At 43.9% G+C, this 20,229-nt stretch overlaps 2 protein-coding genes across 11 annotated transcripts in view; one reads left to right on the plus strand and one right to left on the minus strand.

Annotated features, from left to right (window-relative positions):
* cdk5rap2 (CDK5 regulatory subunit associated protein 2) overlaps positions 1–14,274 on the plus strand; it is a 30,775-nt gene extending 16,501 nt beyond the window's left edge. For 4 of the 8 annotated variants that reach the window (XM_031856048.1, XM_031856049.1, XM_031856045.1 and 1 more), the window contains 23 exons: positions 429–530; positions 617–804; positions 906–1,251; positions 1,351–2,899; positions 3,121–3,222; positions 3,676–3,818; positions 4,106–4,509; positions 4,628–4,860; positions 5,153–5,204; positions 6,587–6,759; positions 7,456–7,788; positions 7,880–8,005; positions 8,166–8,282; positions 8,503–8,671; positions 10,031–10,152; positions 10,349–10,564; positions 10,679–10,768; positions 10,883–11,148; positions 11,316–11,465; positions 11,553–11,691; positions 11,915–11,961; positions 12,088–12,142; positions 13,729–14,274. In XM_031856048.1, coding sequence (XP_031711908.1) covers positions 429–530; positions 617–804; positions 906–1,251; positions 1,351–2,899; positions 3,121–3,222; positions 3,676–3,818; positions 4,106–4,509; positions 4,628–4,860; positions 5,153–5,204; positions 6,587–6,759; positions 7,456–7,788; positions 7,880–8,005; positions 8,166–8,282; positions 8,503–8,671; positions 10,031–10,152; positions 10,349–10,564; positions 10,679–10,768; positions 10,883–11,148; positions 11,316–11,465; positions 11,553–11,691; positions 11,915–11,961; positions 12,088–12,142; positions 13,729–13,874 — 5,268 coding nt within the window. In that variant the 3' untranslated portion in view covers positions 13,875–14,274. The remainder of the gene's footprint in view (positions 1–428; positions 531–616; positions 805–905; positions 1,252–1,350; positions 2,900–3,120; positions 3,223–3,675; positions 3,819–4,105; positions 4,510–4,627; positions 4,861–5,152; positions 5,205–6,586; positions 6,760–7,455; positions 7,789–7,879; positions 8,006–8,165; positions 8,283–8,502; positions 8,672–10,030; positions 10,153–10,348; positions 10,565–10,678; positions 10,769–10,882; positions 11,149–11,315; positions 11,466–11,552; positions 11,692–11,914; positions 11,962–12,087; positions 12,143–13,728) is intronic. The other 4 variants (XM_031856044.1, XM_031856043.1, XM_031856046.1 and 1 more) reach the window with 4 other exon arrangements.
* Positions 14,275–14,490: 216 nt separating this feature from the next.
* bmpr1bb (bone morphogenetic protein receptor, type IBb) overlaps positions 14,491–20,229 on the minus strand; it is a 45,832-nt gene continuing 40,093 nt past the window's right edge. For all 3 annotated transcript variants that reach the window (XM_031856052.1, XM_031856050.1, XM_031856051.1), the window contains 10 exons: positions 20,034–20,193; positions 19,608–19,713; positions 19,231–19,333; positions 18,170–18,266; positions 17,384–17,528; positions 16,786–16,978; positions 16,323–16,620; positions 16,048–16,217; positions 15,708–15,838; positions 14,491–15,543 (listed from right to left, as the gene is read on the minus strand). In XM_031856052.1, the coding sequence (XP_031711912.1) occupies positions 15,418–15,543; positions 15,708–15,838; positions 16,048–16,217; positions 16,323–16,620; positions 16,786–16,978; positions 17,384–17,528; positions 18,170–18,266; positions 19,231–19,333; positions 19,608–19,713; positions 20,034–20,188 (1,524 nt within the window). In that variant the 5' untranslated portion in view covers positions 20,189–20,193 and the 3' untranslated portion in view covers positions 14,491–15,417. The remainder of the gene's footprint in view (positions 15,544–15,707; positions 15,839–16,047; positions 16,218–16,322; positions 16,621–16,785; positions 16,979–17,383; positions 17,529–18,169; positions 18,267–19,230; positions 19,334–19,607; positions 19,714–20,033; positions 20,194–20,229) is intronic.

The raw sequence follows: 20,229 nt of genomic DNA on the forward strand, positions 1-20,229 counted from the left end.
TTTCTAAAAGTGCACCTTTCTGTCATTTAGAAGCAGATGTTTGTACAGTATGTCCACAAATACTGGATGAATCATGTCTGAGTCATTGTCTAACAACCACCTATATTAGCTCCTTTCTAACCTGAGAACCTACATCTTAACCTTTGCTCTGTCTAGCCTGTTACTAATGTCTGTGTGTTTCTTGTCTTTAGTAGAAGATCCTCTTTTTCTCCTTCACCTTTCCTAATCAGTCCCTGTTTCTTTTTTTCTTTTTGTTTTATCTCTGTGTCCCATGAAATGCTCTCTCTTTGCCATGCCACATTAGACACGTCATACCATTCTGCTGTTGCTTTTCAGTGTTTTTATGAATTCTGTTCCCACATTAAGTTTTTTTTGTTTTTTTTTACCGAGCCATGTGTGTCACACTCGCCTCCATCCCATTACTCTAGCAGCTTCAGAAGACGCAGCAGATGCAGCCTGTGGCTCACAGCAACAGGACGCGTCCCTCTGGTCAGGATGAAGAGAGCCAGACAGACATCCAACTAGGACAGGTATGAAATAAATGCAATGTTAAAACTGTGGGGAATTCCCTTTTTTACGTAACGTCAACCAATATATCTAAACTATCCTTTTTTAGATGGTGTCTGGAAAGCTGTTGAGTGATATAAGTATGGACAGTGGCCTTTGCCAGAGTAGAGAGCATGCTCAGTCTGGCAACAACACCTTGGACACTGGAGAGAATGATTCTAGGCAGAGGAACACGGACGTCATGGCACTTAAATCCCTGCTCACTCATTGTGGGGCCACATCAGTCCTGCACCTTAGGTGGGTCTTTTCTTTAGCAGTGTTCCAGATACTTCTCCTTATTTTCACTCTCAGAATCAGTTGCTTGAACACTAAACTAATCAAATGTTCCTCATTTGCAGAGACGAATTGCTCAGTCTTAGATCAGAAAATGTGGAACTGCGAGGTCTCCTGAAAGAACAGAAATCTACTGAGTGTAAAGAGAAAGAGAGCACAGACGCCTCAGGGAACAACAGCGACGGACAGGCTGAATTGAAAAGGAGTCTGGAAACACTGCAGGCCAAGTCACACGGTCAGCCTACGGCCATCAATCTGTCAAAGGAAAATGGAGAGAAGACCTCTGTGGAGGTGACAGATGGGGAGACCCCTGGCACCTCTGAGATGATTGACACAGAGGGGATGGAGAGTCCACAAACTAAAGGCCAGTCACACAGCAAGAGTACAAAGCAGCATGTTACAAGGCATGGGGTAAGTTTTGTATGGGGTGTAAAGAAACACTACATTGCTTCCTGCATCAAGTCTAATTGTCAGTGTCTTCAATATCTGTTCCATTTCTTTCCTTTGTAGGATGGTGCCAAATCTCGCCTCCCAGTCCCTGTGAGGCTGAGGGTGGAGGCTAGCGGCAGCACGCAGCTTGTGAGCTCTGATCATCTCAAAACTGATGCACTTCAGCACCTTCATTTGGACGGTGTATATACGTCAGACCAGCAACTGCATGAAGACTCCACCACGTCACCCCAGCTCAGCACTTCCCCTTCTTCCACCCCCACATATGCACATCGTACCGGCAGTCCAGTAGAGTCGGACAAGGGCTCTGAAGCAGGAACAACGCTGTATCACAACCAGGCCAACTCTGCCCTCTTCACTCAGCTGGAGCTTCTCCACCAGGAGTGTCAGGAGAAAGAGACCTTGATCAACAAACTAAGTGAGCAGCTAGCTGATTGGGAAGAGCTCCACGCTCAGCTCCAGGAAAAGGACCGGCTCAATCGCCAGTACGTGGAGGCCTTACAGGCTGCAGAATCCACCATCGCTTACTTGACTGCCTGCAGTCTGGACAGCCAGGGGCGATTTGGGTCGCACACCAGTCCATGTACAGGTTCTGCCTTAGTGGGTTCCGATTCTGCCATTTACAGCCGATGCATGGAGCTGCAAAACGCCCTACAGGAGAAGGAGGAGTGCAACAACCAGCTTATAGAGCTTCTGAACATGGCAGAGAAAGCACTCTCCTCCACTGACAGCCAAGAAAGGATTCCAGGAATCAGTGATTTACGTTTGAAGATAGAGACAGCCGTGCAGCAGGTGAACGCATCTTCAAATAGACAGAGCCCGAGAGGTGGTTGTGGAGACACAGAGGACTCGATGCAGGAGTTGCAACGACGCACAGACTCTTTGCAGGAGGCACTGTGGCAGCAGAATAGGCTTAATGCAGAGCTGCAGGAAAAACTGAGGGCTGCAGATGCCGCTGCTCGACATAGCTACAACATTAACCAGGATGGTGAATGTTCGAGGCAGATAGCAGCAGAATTACTCAAGGAATCTAAGGAACATCAATGGGGAAAGGGTGGTTACGATAATGTCAATTTAAATCAGGAGATGATCAAAGCTCTGAACTGCCTCGGTGCAGCAGAGTCTGCTGTGGCCTCTCTGGCAGCACACTGTACAAATACCAGCTCCTTGGCTTCTGGTAGATCCTCACAGACCAGTCCTGAGTTTCAGATGAATTTAGACAAACTTCAGAGAGCCCTGCAAGAGAGGCAGGAGCTGGGAAAACCCACCCAGTCAACCACCAAATCCAGCAGCAGTCAGTCCACTGCGTCATCTGGAACAAACGGACAAGTTCACCAAGAGCTCCACGGCAACCTCTGCCGCCTCTACAAGGTCTTCAGTGATCACCATCAGAGGATCTCTGATCTCCAGGCTTCCCTACAAGAAGAGAGGGGCCGCAGAGAGGAGAGCGAGGTCCACAGGACAGTGCAGGATGCCAAGGGTTTACTACCAAGTGTCCAGGTTGAACTGGAGACCCTCCATAAGGCACTGAGGGAGAAGAGGAAAGCGTGTAAAAGCCTGGAGGAGAAACTGGCCACTGCGCTTACCTCGCCAGAAACTGCACGGAAAGGTAAAAGCGCACGCTGAGCTGTTTACTTCTCTGCTTTCAAGCATTTGAATTGTTTATGAGCAACTCTAATAACTTTGTGATTCTGTAAAAGCATGAATGTGTTTTAGTTAAACCATTTTGTTAATCCAAATTGATCATGAACACCATGAAGGAGAGAGACTACTTACTGTACACGTGAAATGATTTCTTCCTAACCCGACATATGTTGCCTCCAATGCCAGCTCTGGAGCAGGATGACAAAGGCGTGCAGGTGGATTTGCAGGACCTGGGTTACGAAACCAGTGGCAAGAGTGAGAACGATAGGGAAGAGAGCAGTAGCACAGGTAGACGGCTTTTAGACAGACAATGCATGTCTGTCTGCTGAGTGGACACTAATCTCAAATGTGGATAGATTCTCTCTATTTGTCTGCATGAGGAAGTGAACAAAGGCAACTTTAACACACTGTCTCTTATCTGGAGAAATGTTTCTGTTTGGGTCTAATAACTGCACTCTCTACTACTGGTTTGAACTTGGTTATTTCTCTGCACTGTTCCCAAATCTGAATGGTCTGTCAATATGTTGCATTGATGAATTCTTGCATGTTTCCACTCTGAAGTTTAGGAATGTCTTTCGAGCACTCATTAACCTTTCACTTGTAGTTCTTGTCTTACTTCACAGTCCAGCTGTATCTCAAATGATTTATTTCCTCACATGGCACGATCACCTTTTGTTTTGCACAACGTGTAATGTTCTCCTGTTCTCTCGGTGATTATTTCTGTGCACATTGTGTTGCCAGATCTAGAGGTTGGTGTGAACCCTAGTTGCAGCGCCTCTAGCCTGCCTTCCCATCACGAGCAGACCACCTTCTCCTCTACCGAGAACCTGGACTCAACCTCCAGCACCCCGTACCCTAGTTCCCCAGCTCTCAGCTCAGCCAAGGTAAACAAAGTCGGTCAAGCATTGGATGTCTCGACATGTTGAACAGTATATGACTGTAATAAGAGAGATGCTTACGTTGGAGGCTGGTGTCTCTTTTTTTCGCCTCTCCAAGAACAAAAACAAATAGATTGTAAGAAAAACATTGAACAATGCATGTCCAGCTAACTAGTTTACTGCTTACATTGGAAGCCAAGTATTGCCTCCATGGCCAAGGAACGCATAATTAACTAACTGCATCATTAGCTGGTGAGGATGTCAACTTTTAACGCTCTCTTGTCCGTTTTCAGGTCAGTCTGAAAAGCCTGCATGTCTATGACGAGTACGGTGTTTCTAAGGACCCGCTGCAGCTTCAGGGACAAGTCAGAGAGCTGAAGTTCCATCTGGAAAACCAGACCAAACTCATCCTCCAAATGCAAAGTCTTCTGCGTAGGAACTCTCTCTCCAGTGACCTAGTCACCAACACCTCTGATCCCACGACCGTCAAGGATCAAGAAGGGACACAGCGGGAGGACCGTAGCCCAGATAGGAGCTACAGAGGTGGGCAGCTCAGGGAGAAAAAGGAGGGGGAGAACCAGGCGATGAATGATAAGACAAGCTCTCTGAATATGGAACTGGAAAGAGAAAGGACGCTGAACAGAAGCATGAGCGAACAGCTGCAGCAGACCCGCAGCCGCTCCACATCGCCTGCAAGGTCAACAGTCTCTCTCAATGCAAAGTCAATATTATACTAGTCATTTAGAAAAATCAAATCTTGACATTGTTGTTGTTTTTTTTACCCCATGCTTCCCCCCATTCCGACGTCTCCACAGACTGGACTCTTTGGTGCAGTCGCAGGCCAGGGAGCTGTCGCAACTGAGGCAGCAGATCAAGGAGAGCCGCAGGCTAGGAGCCCTGCAGCGACGGCAGCTCGACGAGCTGAACAAGGCCTTCAAGGAGCTGCTGCAGGCTGGCGAAGTTGACTACTACATGGGGGAGGCGGTCAAAGAGCAGCTGGACAAGAGCCTGAGCATTCTGGACAGGCTTGAAGGACGGCTGGACAAAGGTAGTGGCTGCGACGATCTTAAATGCATCTGTGTCAAAATGCACAAATCTCCACCCAACACACATGTAAATATAGAATGAAAATAGGCTTCTTGATACTTAATCTGAATATTTATTAACGTTAAAGGCAGGTTCTAAGTTCTAAAAAACAGTGCTTGTTTAGAAATGTCTCGGTGCTTTAACAAAGAGTCAGCAGCAGCAGCAGAGCAGAGAGAGATGACCACAAAGGAGCAGCCATTTGTAACAGATTTTTACAGACAGGTCCTTGACAGCATCTTCTCCCTCTGTGTTAGGAGAGTCTCGTCTGGTTAATGAGGACGCGGTGGCCCTGGAACTGTCTCGGAGGTGCGTCTCAAACTCTCACACTGCACTTGCTTGTTGTCAATGATATTTGCTCTTATTCAATTTGTCACATGTTTATTTGTGGTGAAAAACAATTATCTGTAGTATTTACAATCGTCCGGTTAATGTTAGGTTACTGGGATACTTGCCCTGATAGAACAGCACATAACAATCTTTGAAACTGTGAAAGGTTTATTTCAGTTTTTGTAGGAATTAAACAAATAAGATATAGCATGTTCATTTGTCATTCTGATTAAGCAGTTGTTAAAGTTGATGAGACTCATTTTACCAGTTTGACGTCTGTCCCCTGGGCTGTTCTGTGTTTTTTTTGGGTCATATTGTCCATGGTACTGTTTGAGATTTGAGGGTTGTTATCTGTGCTGTTTGTCTCATGACCCTTTTAAAGACCCCCCCCCCCCCCATCCAGCCAATTGCCGTATGACCCCAGGCGGTGCGTGTGTTGTTGGCTTTGAATAGTGTCCTGCTGTTGACCTAATTTTCTCATTGACAGCCAAAACATTAAGGTTATACTGCCCCCTAACTGGGTCACTGGGGTCTCTGAGACAGAACAGGGGAACACACACATTTACTACATGTCAATGTTCATCCATTTATGTGTGTGTGTATAATTCAGAAAGCAATTTAAGCTTTACTTAAAACATCAATAGTTTTACCATTTTATTTTCTACCATTGACAGAAAACAAATAATCAGAAGAGTGCAGTTTTGCCTTATGTTTGATGGAGAACAATAGTAAAATCATTGCATTGTGGTTTCACAAATTGCTTTTCTATTTTGATTTGTTGTCAACCTTTCAACAGCACCCTTGTATCATCAGATTAGAAATGAAAGTTGCTGGTAGTGACCGATGTTAATCTATATTATTACTGATGTGGAAGTCTCGAGGAGCCTCAGCAGGGATCACAGTCCCTGCTGTCCTGTGAGGAGAGCATGAGAGATCCTCCTGACAGTCCGGCTAGAATCCAACAGGAGATAGATCATCTGCGTCTGGAGCTAGAGGGCGAGAGAGAGCTGCTGCAGCAGCACGTCGGCCTCCTCGTCCAGCAGAACCTCACGCTGGCTGAGTGCACCAGGGAGGAGCTAGACCTGTGAGCGGGTTTGATCCAGACAGACAGCATGACATTTGCTGTGAATATTTTCCAGCTGTGTGTTTCTGCTGAAGTCCTCTGGGAACACCTTAAGTCTAATTAGTCAAAGTCTCTTTTCCGGGTGCTGTGCCTTGTGCTGTGTAATTATCTTCCCTGTTTTACATTGTTTTGCTCTCCCACTCGCCCAGCGAGATGATGTGATGATCAAATCCAGCTGTTGCATCCTCTGGGAGACAGAGTGACCAACATAACTACATATTCCTCCTCCTCCTCCCAGGTTGACGAAAGAGCTGCAGGAGAAGAACCGTCTGATCCAGAGTCTGCAGAGCCCGTTCAGAGGCAAAGGCCCCAGCAGCCAACACAGCTCCCACTCTGATCTGTGCCACTCAGACAGGACCTCCTCCTCCTGCCACAGCAGCCCGACCACGCAAAGTGGCAATCAAGCCGACAGTAAGCACAAAGATATGCTCACATAAGCTGCAGATTTCTAGATGTAATATATGTATATATTGTCTTAATAAAATCATTTCTTTGTGATTGTGCGCAAAAGGCAAGACAGAGTCTTAACTGTCACAGACGCTGGGCCCAGCCAGGTATAGACTGTTTGGTTATTTTAGACCACACATAGATTAACTCTGTTACTTATACCACAAATATGCATTTTTTTTTTTTATCGTTGAGATTACCTTAGTTCTTGTCCACGGGCCAGGCCAGTCTAGACACTGCCTGTAATGGCACTTATTTTCCACTCGGATCCATTCTATTGCAGTGAGGCGTCCCGCAGGACAAGGGCAGAGCAGGTGTCCAGTTTCAATCCACCTCCACTGAAAGTTGCATTATTCAGAGCCAGCTATCCGGTTCAATATTCAACTTGTGTTTCCCTGGAGAAAAGAGACAGTGAAGGCCATGACTGCGACAAGTGAAGCATGTGGATATGTGAGAGGTCCTGCAAGAGGGGCTTGTAGACCCAAACTCACATTTCCCTTACTTCTACAACACTGAACCTGTGAACTAGTATTAATTTATGGGTTTAATAATGAGTGACAAAAATTATGTTAAAAAAAGACCCTTTAGACCACAAAAAAAAGAACATATCTTTTCATTTTTAATCCATTTATCTGTTGTTGTCTACCTGTGCATGTTTAGGCCACCGACACCGTTCTGATTGGACAGGAACGGATGTCCCTCCCGTAGGAGGAGCTCAAGAGGACGCTGCGTCCGGTCACAGGGACGCTGCCAGCAGACTGCAGAGGGAGAACGGCCGACTACAGGATCAGCTGAGGGGCAGCGAGGACCTCAACGCCACCCTGCGAAGTGAACTGGACCTACACCGCTCAATTATGGCCCAGACCAGCTCCCACCATCAGGAACAGGATCACGACCAAGACAGATCAGGGCCTCGGGCTCTGTCTCATAAAGGAGATGGAGACATTGGCTCACAGAAGAATGCTGCCGAACAGCCTCGCACTATGAACTCAGGTAAACATGTGGCATAGTGATGTCATCGGGTTTATATTTGCTTGGGTTTGGAGAATTTTACCAGAATGCTTTGTGCATGTGTGTCTGTCAGACTTGCTGGCAGAACATCTGCAGGAGATCCGCATGTTGCGACAGCGCCTGGAAGAGAGCATCAACACCAACGACCGACTCAGGGAGCAGCTGGAGAAGAGACTAGCAGAGGTGGAGAAAGATCCAGGTACACGCCTGAAAGCATCTCTCTCTGTAAATGTGATGTTTAGGGTTTATGGAGTACTGTATGCCAATAATTTGGTTGTGAAATTTTGTAGAAAAATACTCTCCCCTTTATTCAAAGCCCTTATTTGTTGACTGATGAGAGTGTATGTGCGCATGTTCAGCAGCCACCAACATCTTCATCCATGGTAACGAGGAGCAGGGTCAGCTGGCCAATGAGGTGCGATTCCTCTGGGGACAAAACAAAGTCCTGAAGGACCAGCTCAGCCTCGTGTCTAAAGGTAAAAAGCACACTTTTGTACAACATAATTTCAACCTATAATCACGAACACATCTTTTCAGTCAGTCGACCAATAAATAGAGAGAGACGATCATTTTCCAGATACTCCATCTTGACTGGTGCTGTTTTGCCTTACGTACACGCATCACTGACTCTGTGCTTAAAACCAGCTTTAACTTTACTAACTCTTACTAACTTTAAATTGTTTTTATTTTCCCCAGACAAGCAGAAGGAGCGCGACAAGCTTCGGGAGACTCTGGCCAGGCGGACGGCTAAGCTGGAGCAGAGCAGGAGGGAGTGTGAAGCTCTAATGCAAGAAAACAACCAACTGCAGGAGAGGCTGGAGCACAGCAGCCAAGAAAACTCCCAGTTGCAGGAGTCTGTGCACAGGTACACACACACACACACACACACAGGTACACACCCACTACCACACACTTCTAAATGTCTCCTCGCAGTACACACACATACTATCAATACTTCTCTCCTTCATGCAACCTGAAACTACACAAGGCCACTAGTTACCATTCTAAAGAGCCATTACTGTTACCATTATTCCATACTACTAGTACAACTGGGAAACATGATCTATCATTAGTCGGCTCATCCTTGAACACGTGAATGCATACATACCATAATGCTGGTATGTGACCTCCTGCCCTGGGTCTTACTGACACAGATGAGTGAGGCTGACACCTGAAACCCGGAGTCTAGTTTGCCGTCAGATCTCTTCTCCTCTCCCTTTCTTTACCCCCGACTCTTTAGTGTGTGTGCTTTTGCAGATTTCTGCACTATATTCACAAGGCTCATTGTTTTTGTTTGACACGTTGATTTTAGGATGACTTTTCACCTGTATTTGTCACTCACTTGCCTGTTTATGAAGTACACCTGACTAACATTGACAAACTAGAAAATTTCGCAAGAAATTTTGACAGTGTGGCTTCTACTGCCCGAAGACGTCGCAATATATAGCTACACACGCGATGTTACTGGTAGTATCGTTGAGGTTTGATTGAGATATCGCTCTTCTCTTTTCTGCATTTTAGATTCATACTCGGATTGAATCTTGTATTCGTGATGGACAGTCCACAAATGGCTCCCGTCATTTCTGTACTGGACATATACATCTTTGTTTGAGAAGCCTTTGGAAATGATGGGAGCTAATGCTCCCATTATTTCTGTACGAACCTCATTCTGAGCTTCATGTTAAGATACAGTTACTCTATGGGGCTTTTATTTTGAAAGGGTGGGACTGGGTGGGTGAGAGAGGGGGAGAGGAGACATATTCATAATGCCCTCTCTCACCCACCCAGTCCCACCCTTTCAAAATAAAAGCCCCACAAATACAAGATTCAATCCAAGAGTATGAATCTAAAATGCAGAAAAGAGAGAAGCGATATCTCAATTGAACCTGAATGACACTACCGGTAACATTGGCGTGTGTATATATTGCGATTTCTTCGGGCAGTAGAAGCCACACTGTCAAAATTTCTTTAGGAATTTTCTAGTTATTATTATTATTAAGCCCGCAGGATTACAGTCAGTGTGCTTTGGCACAGGCAGTTTTACTGCCTTTGTGCCACAAAGCCACACTGAATAATAAAGTTGTCCAGTAATAGAAACCACCATCACGAGGATTTTGATGCTCAGTTTTTGTTGAAGCTGTTTCAGAGAGATGTTGATTCAACTTAATTGTCTGGTTGTGGTTTGTGATTGTGTTGTACAACATTGTGTTGTGTTTGCTTGCAGGTTGCAGTGTGAGGTGAAACTACAGATGCAGCAGCTGTCTGACTCCCAGCATCTTCTGCAGTCACTGCGGGTGGAGCTGCAAGTTTATGAAAAGATCAAGACCGAAGCTCACAAACACAACGGTACTGCAAGTTTTTAATGTTTTTGTGCAGAAAGCAAAGATAATAAATAGATAGACTATATGTAGCATCAATACATGTGGTGGAATTAAAGCAAGAGAATGCTACATGACAGTCTGTTCTAGTTTGCTTCTGTTTCCTGGTGGTTTTCTGTAACGAGAGACTTATGGGTTTCCCTCCCCTTCATTCCTCCTCTTAGCAGAATCCAGCGAGGCGACCCGGCAGCTCGGCTCTGTCCCGTCCTCTGGCACTGTGGACCTGGGAGAGCTGCTGTTGGAGATCAGACACCTGAGGCTGCAGCTGGAGAGGAGCATCCAGACCAACACGGCACTGCGACAGAGACTGGAGGAGCAGCTGCTCAGAGGACCCAACCGCTCTGAAACCATTAACATCAACTACTTGCTGTCCTCTCCAGGTAAACACAAGGCGCCGTCTCACATGCTAATTACCTCTGACGGGTCAACAGAAGCATGTAAGCACACACAAGAATCTGCCAGGTCACATCAGTTTGGTTGTACGTTCATCTTAGATGAAGGAGGCAAGTCACCAGGTCGGGAAGGCTGCGATCCTCTCTGTCACTCATTTCAGAGTCACCACGAACACACCAGTGTCCTCCCTGGTAAGAAAACCTCATCCGTGATTGGCATCATGTTAAATTCTATCAGTAAATACAAGCCCTGATTTGCAGGGTTTACCTCGTGTTAGATGACGGTATTTTATTTTGTCTTTTCAGAGGAGAAATGCCGCCGTGCTCACTCCGAGGTGGACGGTGGGTCATTCAGCAGCAGCTCTGGTGACAGCGGCTCTAGCGCTCCCTCTCGCCTGGTGCCGGGCCACCGGATATGGGCCAATCGCAACGGGCGGCATATTTTGGGTCTGATTGAGGACTACAACGCCCTCCGCAAGCAGATCTCAGAAGGACGTAAAGTGTCGCGCAGCATGGACAAACAACTGCAGGACAGTCTGCACACACTCAAACAGCAGGCCTCCGACAACAAGGTACAGATCATAACCAAGATGTTTTATTTGCAGTTTGCATCGTGTAAAACAAATGAAATCAAAAGGTTTTAATACCGCTTGTTTAAAAAAACCTCTTATATTCCACAGCTTGTACAAATGATACATAAGTCATTATTGTTAATGCCATTATGTGTCCATCTTCGTAGGTGATGGAACAGCAGCATCTGAAGAGTTTGTCCGGCAGCTTGAACACCATGCAGCACGTTTTAGAAGAGGCTGGTCGGATGCTCAAACTGGTTTGGAGAGTCTCTTTGCCAGCTGGTCACACGGCAGGGGACGTATTCAACAACCAGCAGGTACACAGATACACATACCCTGTATCTGCCTAATCCACTTAAGTATCCACGGAACCACGTCTTATATCTTTTTATCCTCCAAATCAGGATGAGCTGCTGAAGAATGAGATCGCCAGACTGAAGAGCAGGCTGTCGCAGCAGGAGAGGATGCTGAGTGGAGCCGTTAAGCGCCTCCGGACCACCAACCAGCTCAAGGAGGGAATGGAAAGAGTCATCATCGATCAGTGTAAGATGATCTTGTCTACGTAGGCAGTTACTGTAAACTAGTGAAGATGCCTCTTTACAAGGAGGCACCTTTATCAACTACAAATAACTGCAAAACTTAAATTATTGTCTGCTCCTCTAATGTGAGGATTTGCTACTTTTCTTTTTTTTATATATATAATTGTAAATTGACAATAAACTGTGATATGTGATTATTTAATGTGAATTATTTTTCCTCAATCTAGTGTATCTCACCCACGGAGTGTTGAAGAAAGCCAGGGGGAATTTAGAGGTGAGTTTACCTAAAAGCTTCCCCAGTTATTAAATGCCAAACTGATGTTCTTGTCCGTAGTGGTAACTCCTCCCTCTGTGAATCACGCTTCTTCTCCTTCTCGTCCTCTGTGTGAAATAATGATAGACAAATTACTGCACCCTCTTTGGCCTGACAGGCCCGTCTGGAGGACCAGACGAAGGTCAGTGTGGTCGAGGTGCAGGCTTTGAGAGCGATCTGGTGCATGAGACCCTGTTGATTTGGTTTTATGCATTGCATGAAGTAAATACCCAAATATTAATGTGAGATACTCAGATTTGCCAGTTTATTGGGTTTGAAACAGTTAAGTAATAAATGGACTGAAGTTAAATTTAATCATTTTTAATACATTTTAAGACATCTCTACAAGTTCTAACCAGTCGGACCAATCAGCGACACTCTTTAACTTACATTTACTGTGCAGTGATTGTAACATAGCACAACGTAACATTCACAGTTTGTCCTTGTTGCATAGTTTCAATGCAACATAATTCAGATACACAGTGGTGGCAGCAAAGCACACGATAATGAATCGAGTGACTAACCCAAAGTAAGGTTTATCAGAAAGAGTTCCCGATAACAGAGATTCTCAAACTGGGGTCCGTCCCACTACGAAATAATGTGCTATGAATTATAAAATTGTGCTGAATCATTAAAAAGTACACATCTACGGATGGGGACCGTATGGGCACCAATGAAACAAGCAGGGTTTCTGGGTCCTTTACTCCCACCCACATTAGCATTGGCTTTAAACTGGTCATTTTAAATGTCTGGATTTATTAGGACTACACCAGTTATGCTATTGTTCATTTTCTGAAAGCATTTAAGATCAACTAATAAAAGAAACTATTCAAGAGTTGTATCAACATGAATCAAATTGAAGTGAGTGTTTCTGTTAGGCTAACGAATATATCGATTGTTTGTATTGTCTTCTTGCTTAAAAGGAATTAGAGGTCAAAAATTTCACTCCGTGTACTTGTACAAACAGTATTTGAACAATAATCTTTAAACTTTGATAAAAGGTAGTATATGAACTGAACTGCGGGAGGTGATGTCATGTCAACAGTTGTGCTTTTCAGATGACTCCAGCACATACACGATGATAACAAATTCACACAAACTTAACTATTCAACCTTTTTGGACAAATATAGATATTGAAAACAAGCTACCAAATGTAATACCTCGAAAAATGGTGTTTAATACTGATTATCACATTTTAATAGCCTGCTAATGAACTGGAAATGTATCAGATTGTGTTCAAGTGACTGTGGCAAAATCAGTATTTCTGATGCATAATGAGCTTTTTCTACTTGGAATATTTAAAGGAATAGTTCGACATTTAGGAAAATGTGCTTCGTCGCTTTCTTGCCAAGAGTTATGCTCTCACAGCTGTCTGTTAAATACAAAGCTACAACTAGGAGACTTGTTTTCAGTGTTTTATGCTAAGCTAACTGTCTCATGGCTCTAGCTTGATATTAAACAGACAGATATGAGAGTGTATCAACCCTCTCATTGAACTCTCAGTAAGAAAGCATTTCCAAAATGTCGAACTATTCCTTTAAAACAAGATGTCAGACGCATGTGCCTGCAGGCAGTTGTAAAATGTCAGTAGTTTAATCTTCTTTTTTTTTTGCCTTTAGCACCAACAGTTATCACCCTGCATGTGTAAGGCCAGAAATGTAAAGTGGCTTGTTAGCGCCTGCCTGTTGTCACTCTGCTGTTACAGGAACCTGTGTTTTCTGTTTCAGGAGGTCCCAGTCAGTGGCCAGTAGGGGACACCGCAGAGCCTCCGCCTGAGCAGATAAGTGTTCCTGTTACTCGAAGAACTGCAGGCAGACACTCCGAGTCCTCAGAGGATCACAAAAGCGACGCCTCTTTACACCGCAGCTACTAAATCTGCCGTTTGATAATGTAGCTACCTAATGTTCATCAGGCCTTATCCCGCCTTTCTGTCCTGCTGTAAAACTGTCACCTTAGTCTCCCCATATCAAAGCCTTTTTGTACTACTGCACCTGACCTGCATAGAGTTTGATTTATTTTAGGTACTGAAGTTGTAAAAGTTCCTTTCTTTTAAAAGAAAATGCCTTTTGTAAATGGTAATTACTGCAATTTAAATATTTTCCTTTATTGTTTTTATATTATGCATATAAGAACATAAGTGTATTTTATTACAGACGTTTTGTTTTTACCTTTTTGTTTCATCGGTCGGTTCATGTATCGGATGGTTCTGGACTTCCGTGTGTTCAGTGAAATTATGTGCAAATGCAGTAAAGAAAAGAATTTAATGATGAAACCCAATTGTGTTCTTCAGTTCGTTCTCCTGGGGTAAAGAAACGGGGCTGGCTTTGTAAAACAGCAGCAGACCGGCCAGCCTGCACGCATTTTGACATCAAAGTACGCTGGTACGAGTTGTTACGCAAAAACAGGCCAGATGTCTTTTCATAACACCTCTGTAATGAATATAAAATATATATCATTGTATAGCATGTCTGACATAAATAGACAGGACATCGAGATGCATAGTCATTTTATTTGGGAATGTTCTCCAGATCCACTCATACACTCATCGATCACATATGTACAGATTAAATAAGGCACATGCCGTAGTGGTGGAGTGGACGGGACATATTCTGTACACAGATAATTCATCAAATACACATTTTAACATCCAGCAAGGCAATCGACAGATGTCAGCTAAATTATATGCAAGTGGAAAGAAGAGACGACGAGGGAGAGCAAAGCCTCGGCCTCAGGTCTGAAGGACAATCAAAAATTCACAAATTAGTCTGACAAGTGTTTTATGCAGAAGTCCTTTTTTAATATTAATATAAAATGTGCATATGAACACGATAAAGAAAACTCTGTTTTTGCTAGACATGTTTTATCATTATTTTAGTCTTACTCTGCATTGTTCTGTAATAATAATATTAATAACATTGATCATGAGGTCACTGATCGTGAATTAGACATTTCTTTTGATGGACGGAGTTGACAGTGACCGAGTCCAAAAAGAAATGTGAAGACAGCTGTGACAGTACAAAAGACTGCACATATGGCTTTAGAAGGGTAGAGCAGAGGCTTCCTCTGTTTAGAACTAAGCAGAGGGATACTAGTGCTCCTCTCCTGCAACAGTCCCTGTCTGGCTGCACATCTGGGCAGTTTGGACCTGACAACCACTCCGCTTTCACAGAAAGCACAACCCGAACACTTGGCCTGAGGCAGAGGCGGCTCATACAATGGGTGGGAGAGGATCTCCCCCGACATAATAAATCTTTTGCCTCATTTTTCTGGCTCCCTGTCAACCATTATCTCTGTCACTCATCCTTCGCTGTTGGTTTCCTTTGTCCGATCTTTCAGTCTTTTTTTCCCACCTTTCTTTTATCGGCCAGTGTAAGTGGCAAGTCTCTGGTGATGAGAGCTTCTCTCTTAACTCTCTGTCACAGTTTGATGTCTTGGGTCTCTAACATCTTCGCCAGGGTCTTCTTCACCCTCAGGGCTGTGAGGCGACTGGTCGGGTTGTGACCCCAACACTCAGACATCAGTTTTCCCATCTGCCGTAAACACTGAAGACATGTGTACATATAAATAACAATAAAACAAATGGATTATTGATGTATATGTCGGAGCATTTCTAAGACCAATATGTCGTTTTTATCTTGCGCTTTAAATAGTCAAAATAAAAATATGCATTGTTCGAAAAAGGGGTATAGAAAATCTTTTTAAATACCTCATCACTAGTCCAGCGATTAGCAAATGAAGGTCTTTGTTTCTTAATACAGACAACTTCTTTCATCTCCTCATAGGACGGATCAGTAGGCACGAGGTCATGATAGGGCAGCTGATACTCCTCCACAATGCCTTCAGGAAAAAACAGAAGTGGGAATCAGCATTATCATTTAGAAAACATCCAAGTAAAAGAAAGAAGAAAGAGATGGAGTGTTTTATTTATGTTCATTATGCTGATATGTTCTTACGCTCGTATCTATATTCTTGTATTTTGTCCTTAAATGTAAAAGCGTGAGTTCATGTGTAATAAAATAAATGTGCGATATGATTTTTTTCCTGACCTCCAGAAATGCAACGTCGGGCCATCTCCCAAACAATGAGGCCAAAACTGTACATGTCAGCCATTATAAAAGACTGGGTCTTGTTCAGGGTCTCTTCCAACACTTCAGGGGGCATATAGCGCTTCGTACCAACCCGTAGGTTGGGAGGTATATCCACCTCGTCGGTGTTACTGAGAGAGGGACAAGAAACAGAATAAAGATATTTCAAGAACTGTCCAAAATACTCCAAAACTCGATCAAAATGAGTGTTCAAACGTCAAAGATGCATGTGGTACCTGTTAAACTTGACAGCCAGTCCAAGGTCTGCTATACAGCAGAATCCGTTCTTTTTTACCAAGATGTTTTTACTCTTCAGGTCTCTGTGTGCGATGGCTGGTTTGCCCTGTGTGCCATGGATCTGAGTGTGCAGGTGACAGAGGCCTGATATGGAAGAGTAGGCCAGTTTCAACAGAGCCTTCACGTCTAAGGTGTTGGACTTGAGGTAGTCGTATAAAGATCCATTCTCGTGGTAGTCCGTAATTAAGTAGAGCTGAGTCCACGAGCCGGTTCCTTTAATATCTGCTGCTATGAATCCTGGGGGTTGGAAAGAAGGAATAAAAAAACACAATCCATTTTGCTCAATATTAACATTGAAGTCCGAGGGGGTTTACCTTAATTTAAGGTCTTTACAGACACACATGCAATAATTAAGTCAGTCCTTATTTAATTTTTTTTCACACTGCACTTATATCACCTTACCCAGTATATTGTCATGTCTCATCAGGAAGGTCTGATATATTTCAGTCTCTCTGAACCAGCTGTCTTCTTCTGTGGTGAAGAAGACTTTGACAGCCACTCTCTCCTCTCTCCACTTGCCCATCCAGACCTCTCCGTATCGGCCTTTTCCAATCTGCTTAACCATCTGAATCTGTTTGGCGATTGTGCGCTGCACCTGGAAACAGGTAAAAAATAAAGAATGTGTGGTTTATTATGCCTATTGACTTTAGATACGCTTTTTAAAAACATTCGTTATAGACATATTGATTATTGGAACTTCATCATTGCAACAACACATTTGTGGTTTACACTCTTTCCTATTGCCTTTTTTATTATTTGCACTCCCATGGAAGACACTTAAAATGAGGGCAGATTTGTGTGCCTTCTGCCTCAATGTGCTTAAGTATAGTTGTACAACTATAATTATTCTAGACAAATTATGATCAAAGTAAATTTGTTTCTGATTCCATCCATATCACCCAGCCCTACGTGAAAGTATGAGACAATGCAGTAATGTATTACTGTTCCATCAGGGCTGGGCTTGTGATGTTGAGCCAGATGTGCACTTGTTTGTTCTTACCAGTAGAGGGAGTCCTGACCCTGACCCAGACCCGATGCTGCGGGAATGCTCAATCAGGTCCTTCAGGGACTCCCCAGCGGGGATGTAGCTCTCCTCCTGCTCCAGATCAATACTGTAGCGTGGGCGTGATTCCTGCCGCTTATATCTGCCATAAAAAGGTGATGAAATGTTTACAAGATGCCAGTGTTGTAGTAGTATAACATCATTAAAATGTCCAAAAAGCCAGAGTATAGTACGTCATTAAAATGTGAAAAAAATCGTTGTATGACATGTCATTAAAATGTGAAAAAAATTGTAGTATAGTATCATTAAATTGTAAAAAAAAAAAAACGTCATAATATGACATGTCATTAAATGTTAAAGAAAAAAAAAAGTCTTGAAAAAAACCATCAAGTTAACCACAAAAAAAACCTCATAAAAATCAATTCATAAAAATGTTGAAAAAAAAGTTACATTGAAGAAGTTGTTGTATAGTGTTAACAGTAAGGCTAAGGACTGACTTTTTTCTCCACCGTCCTGAAAAATAATTTCAACCGTCCCAAAGTCAATGTAATTCATAAACAATTCTAAATGTAATTCCTTTACATTGACATGAAATAGTCATAGTATAATATGTCATTAAAGTGCCATAAAAAGTCAGAATCTAGTACGTCCTAAAGAAATCATAAAAAGTCATAGCATAATGACAGGTCATCGTATATTATGTCACAAATAAGTCTTAGGATAGTATGTCCACACATCAGGAGGGTGACTGTGCTGACACATGCATGTTTTCTACAATCTTACCTGAAGTAGCAGAAGATGAGGATGAGACCAAGGATGATACTGCAAACTGTGATTGAAATGAAGAGAGCCATGTACTGGATACTGCTGTCCACGTAATCTAAACAAGTTGGGAGACATATTCATAATAATTCAATGTCATTTTTTATCATCTTACCGCCCCTAAGTGAGATAGAAAGTCTGTCAAGTTAGAGGTGATGTATAGGTGGTGACAGTAATTAGTTTGAATTGTTTTTCAGCTCCAACATCTTTCTAATATTCATTAGCATGAACAAGCTCCTTTTCCCCCTTGCTGCCTCTCAGCTTTCCCTGCACCCCCCCCCCCCCCCCCCCTCACAGCGTGTGATCGATCACATCCCCTTCCTGAACTCCACAGATCAGTTGTCACACCGACGGCGCTACAGAAACCCCCAGAGGCCTAAAGCAGCTCTGGGACTCTAGCCTTTCTGCCGTGCTCCTGCCAATCAGGCACACAAACACGTCATGGTGTGCACAGAACCACACACACAAAAAGAAGGACTAGTGGACATAATATATATAATACATAATAATAAATAACTTGTAAAAGTTGACTATTTCGTTTTTTGTCGCTGTTTGCTTGAAGGTCAAAACGAAGTGTGAGGCTGTGTGAAAGCGTAATGGTGAGTTTGTATGACAGAAAGGGAACGAGAGAGAAGGAATGTGTGTGTGTGCGTGTGTGTGTGTGTTGGTGTGTTGCAGAGTAACAGATGGACAGATATCTCACATCCGTCCCGAGGCAAGAAACTCAAGCAGGCCCTGGGGAGAGGCTGTCCTTTTCATTAGAGGGTGAGAGAACAAGCCGAGCCTACAGGCTCCGTTTCACCTGCCTTTCTTTCTCTCTCTCCCTCCCTGCCCCCCCCCCCCCCCCCCCCCCCCCCCGGAGCAGCATGTGCCACTTCACTCCAGCACCACACTGTGGTTTGTAACAGTTTAAACTGTCACTACCCATCACTACCCAGCGTGGCCTGAATGAGCCCGTTCTAAAAAGGCCCTCAAGTGGGGCAGGATTACAGTGTGAGAAAACCAGCAAGTGTGTGTCTTACCTGATGTCATGAGTGGAGGAATAGTAGGATGCAAGTCTCTGTTGCAATAATCCTGATCTGTGCAACACTTAACGGATCTCCTCAAACGAGCATTCCACGTGTCCTATCACAGACAGACACACACACACACACACATAAATATTTACAGCCACACTTACTCCTAATGAGAAAACTCTACAATATACCAAATGTTTTTCCCATTGTGTGTAAAGATCTGATTCAAATAGCTTCTCATAAAGAGCAGCTGTGAGTGAAGGAAAGCTCATGAAGGCATAACAGCAGCTCGTGAAGAAGGACACACGTACACAAACAAGTACAGGTATAGGCAGAAATACACACACACACATATACAGAACACACACACACATCTGACTTACTCTGCACTGGAACTCGAAACCAGCAAGACCCAAACAACCTGCAGTGAGTACTGCCACACCCCCCTCCTCCTCCTCCTCCACCATGGTGAAGCAGTAACCATCAGTCCTGCCAAAATGCACATACATCATCATCATCATATAAGTAAACATTGGCTGGGAGTCTTTTCATCATTACATACAGCGCATGAATATACACAAATATGAAGGGTCAGCTAGTGAGAGTGTTAGTAACCTTCATCGCAAGGGGCTTCAGGGATCTAATTAAAGAAAGTAGCTAAAGTAAACATTTGCCTCATCAGGTAATCTCTGATCATTACTGTAGATACAAATTTGTCTTTTGATAGCCTTGATATAGAAAGTTATTTCCGTACTCTACCCGTGTGTGTGTGTGCGCGTGAGCATAGATGTGCGTGTGCTTCACCGTACATGCAGGTGTTGTTGACAGAGTCCTCTGGGCAGTGGTGGTAGCAGTGGCACCGAAGCATGTTCTGAGCCGACACTGTGGCTGTGCTGCTGCTCTCCTCTGCCCTCCGCTCCGATCCCCCCTTCCATCCGTTCTTCAGCAGCATGGTGTCCAACATGTTGGCTAGAGAGAGAGAGAGAGAGAGAGAGAGAGAGAGAG

The sequence above is a fragment of the Anarrhichthys ocellatus genome, unplaced genomic scaffold, assembly GCF_004355925.1.
Source record: "Anarrhichthys ocellatus isolate YVR2014 unplaced genomic scaffold, GSC_Weel_1.0 scaffold16, whole genome shotgun sequence".
In the NCBI taxonomy this organism is placed as follows: domain Eukaryota; kingdom Metazoa; phylum Chordata; class Actinopteri; order Perciformes; family Anarhichadidae; genus Anarrhichthys; species Anarrhichthys ocellatus.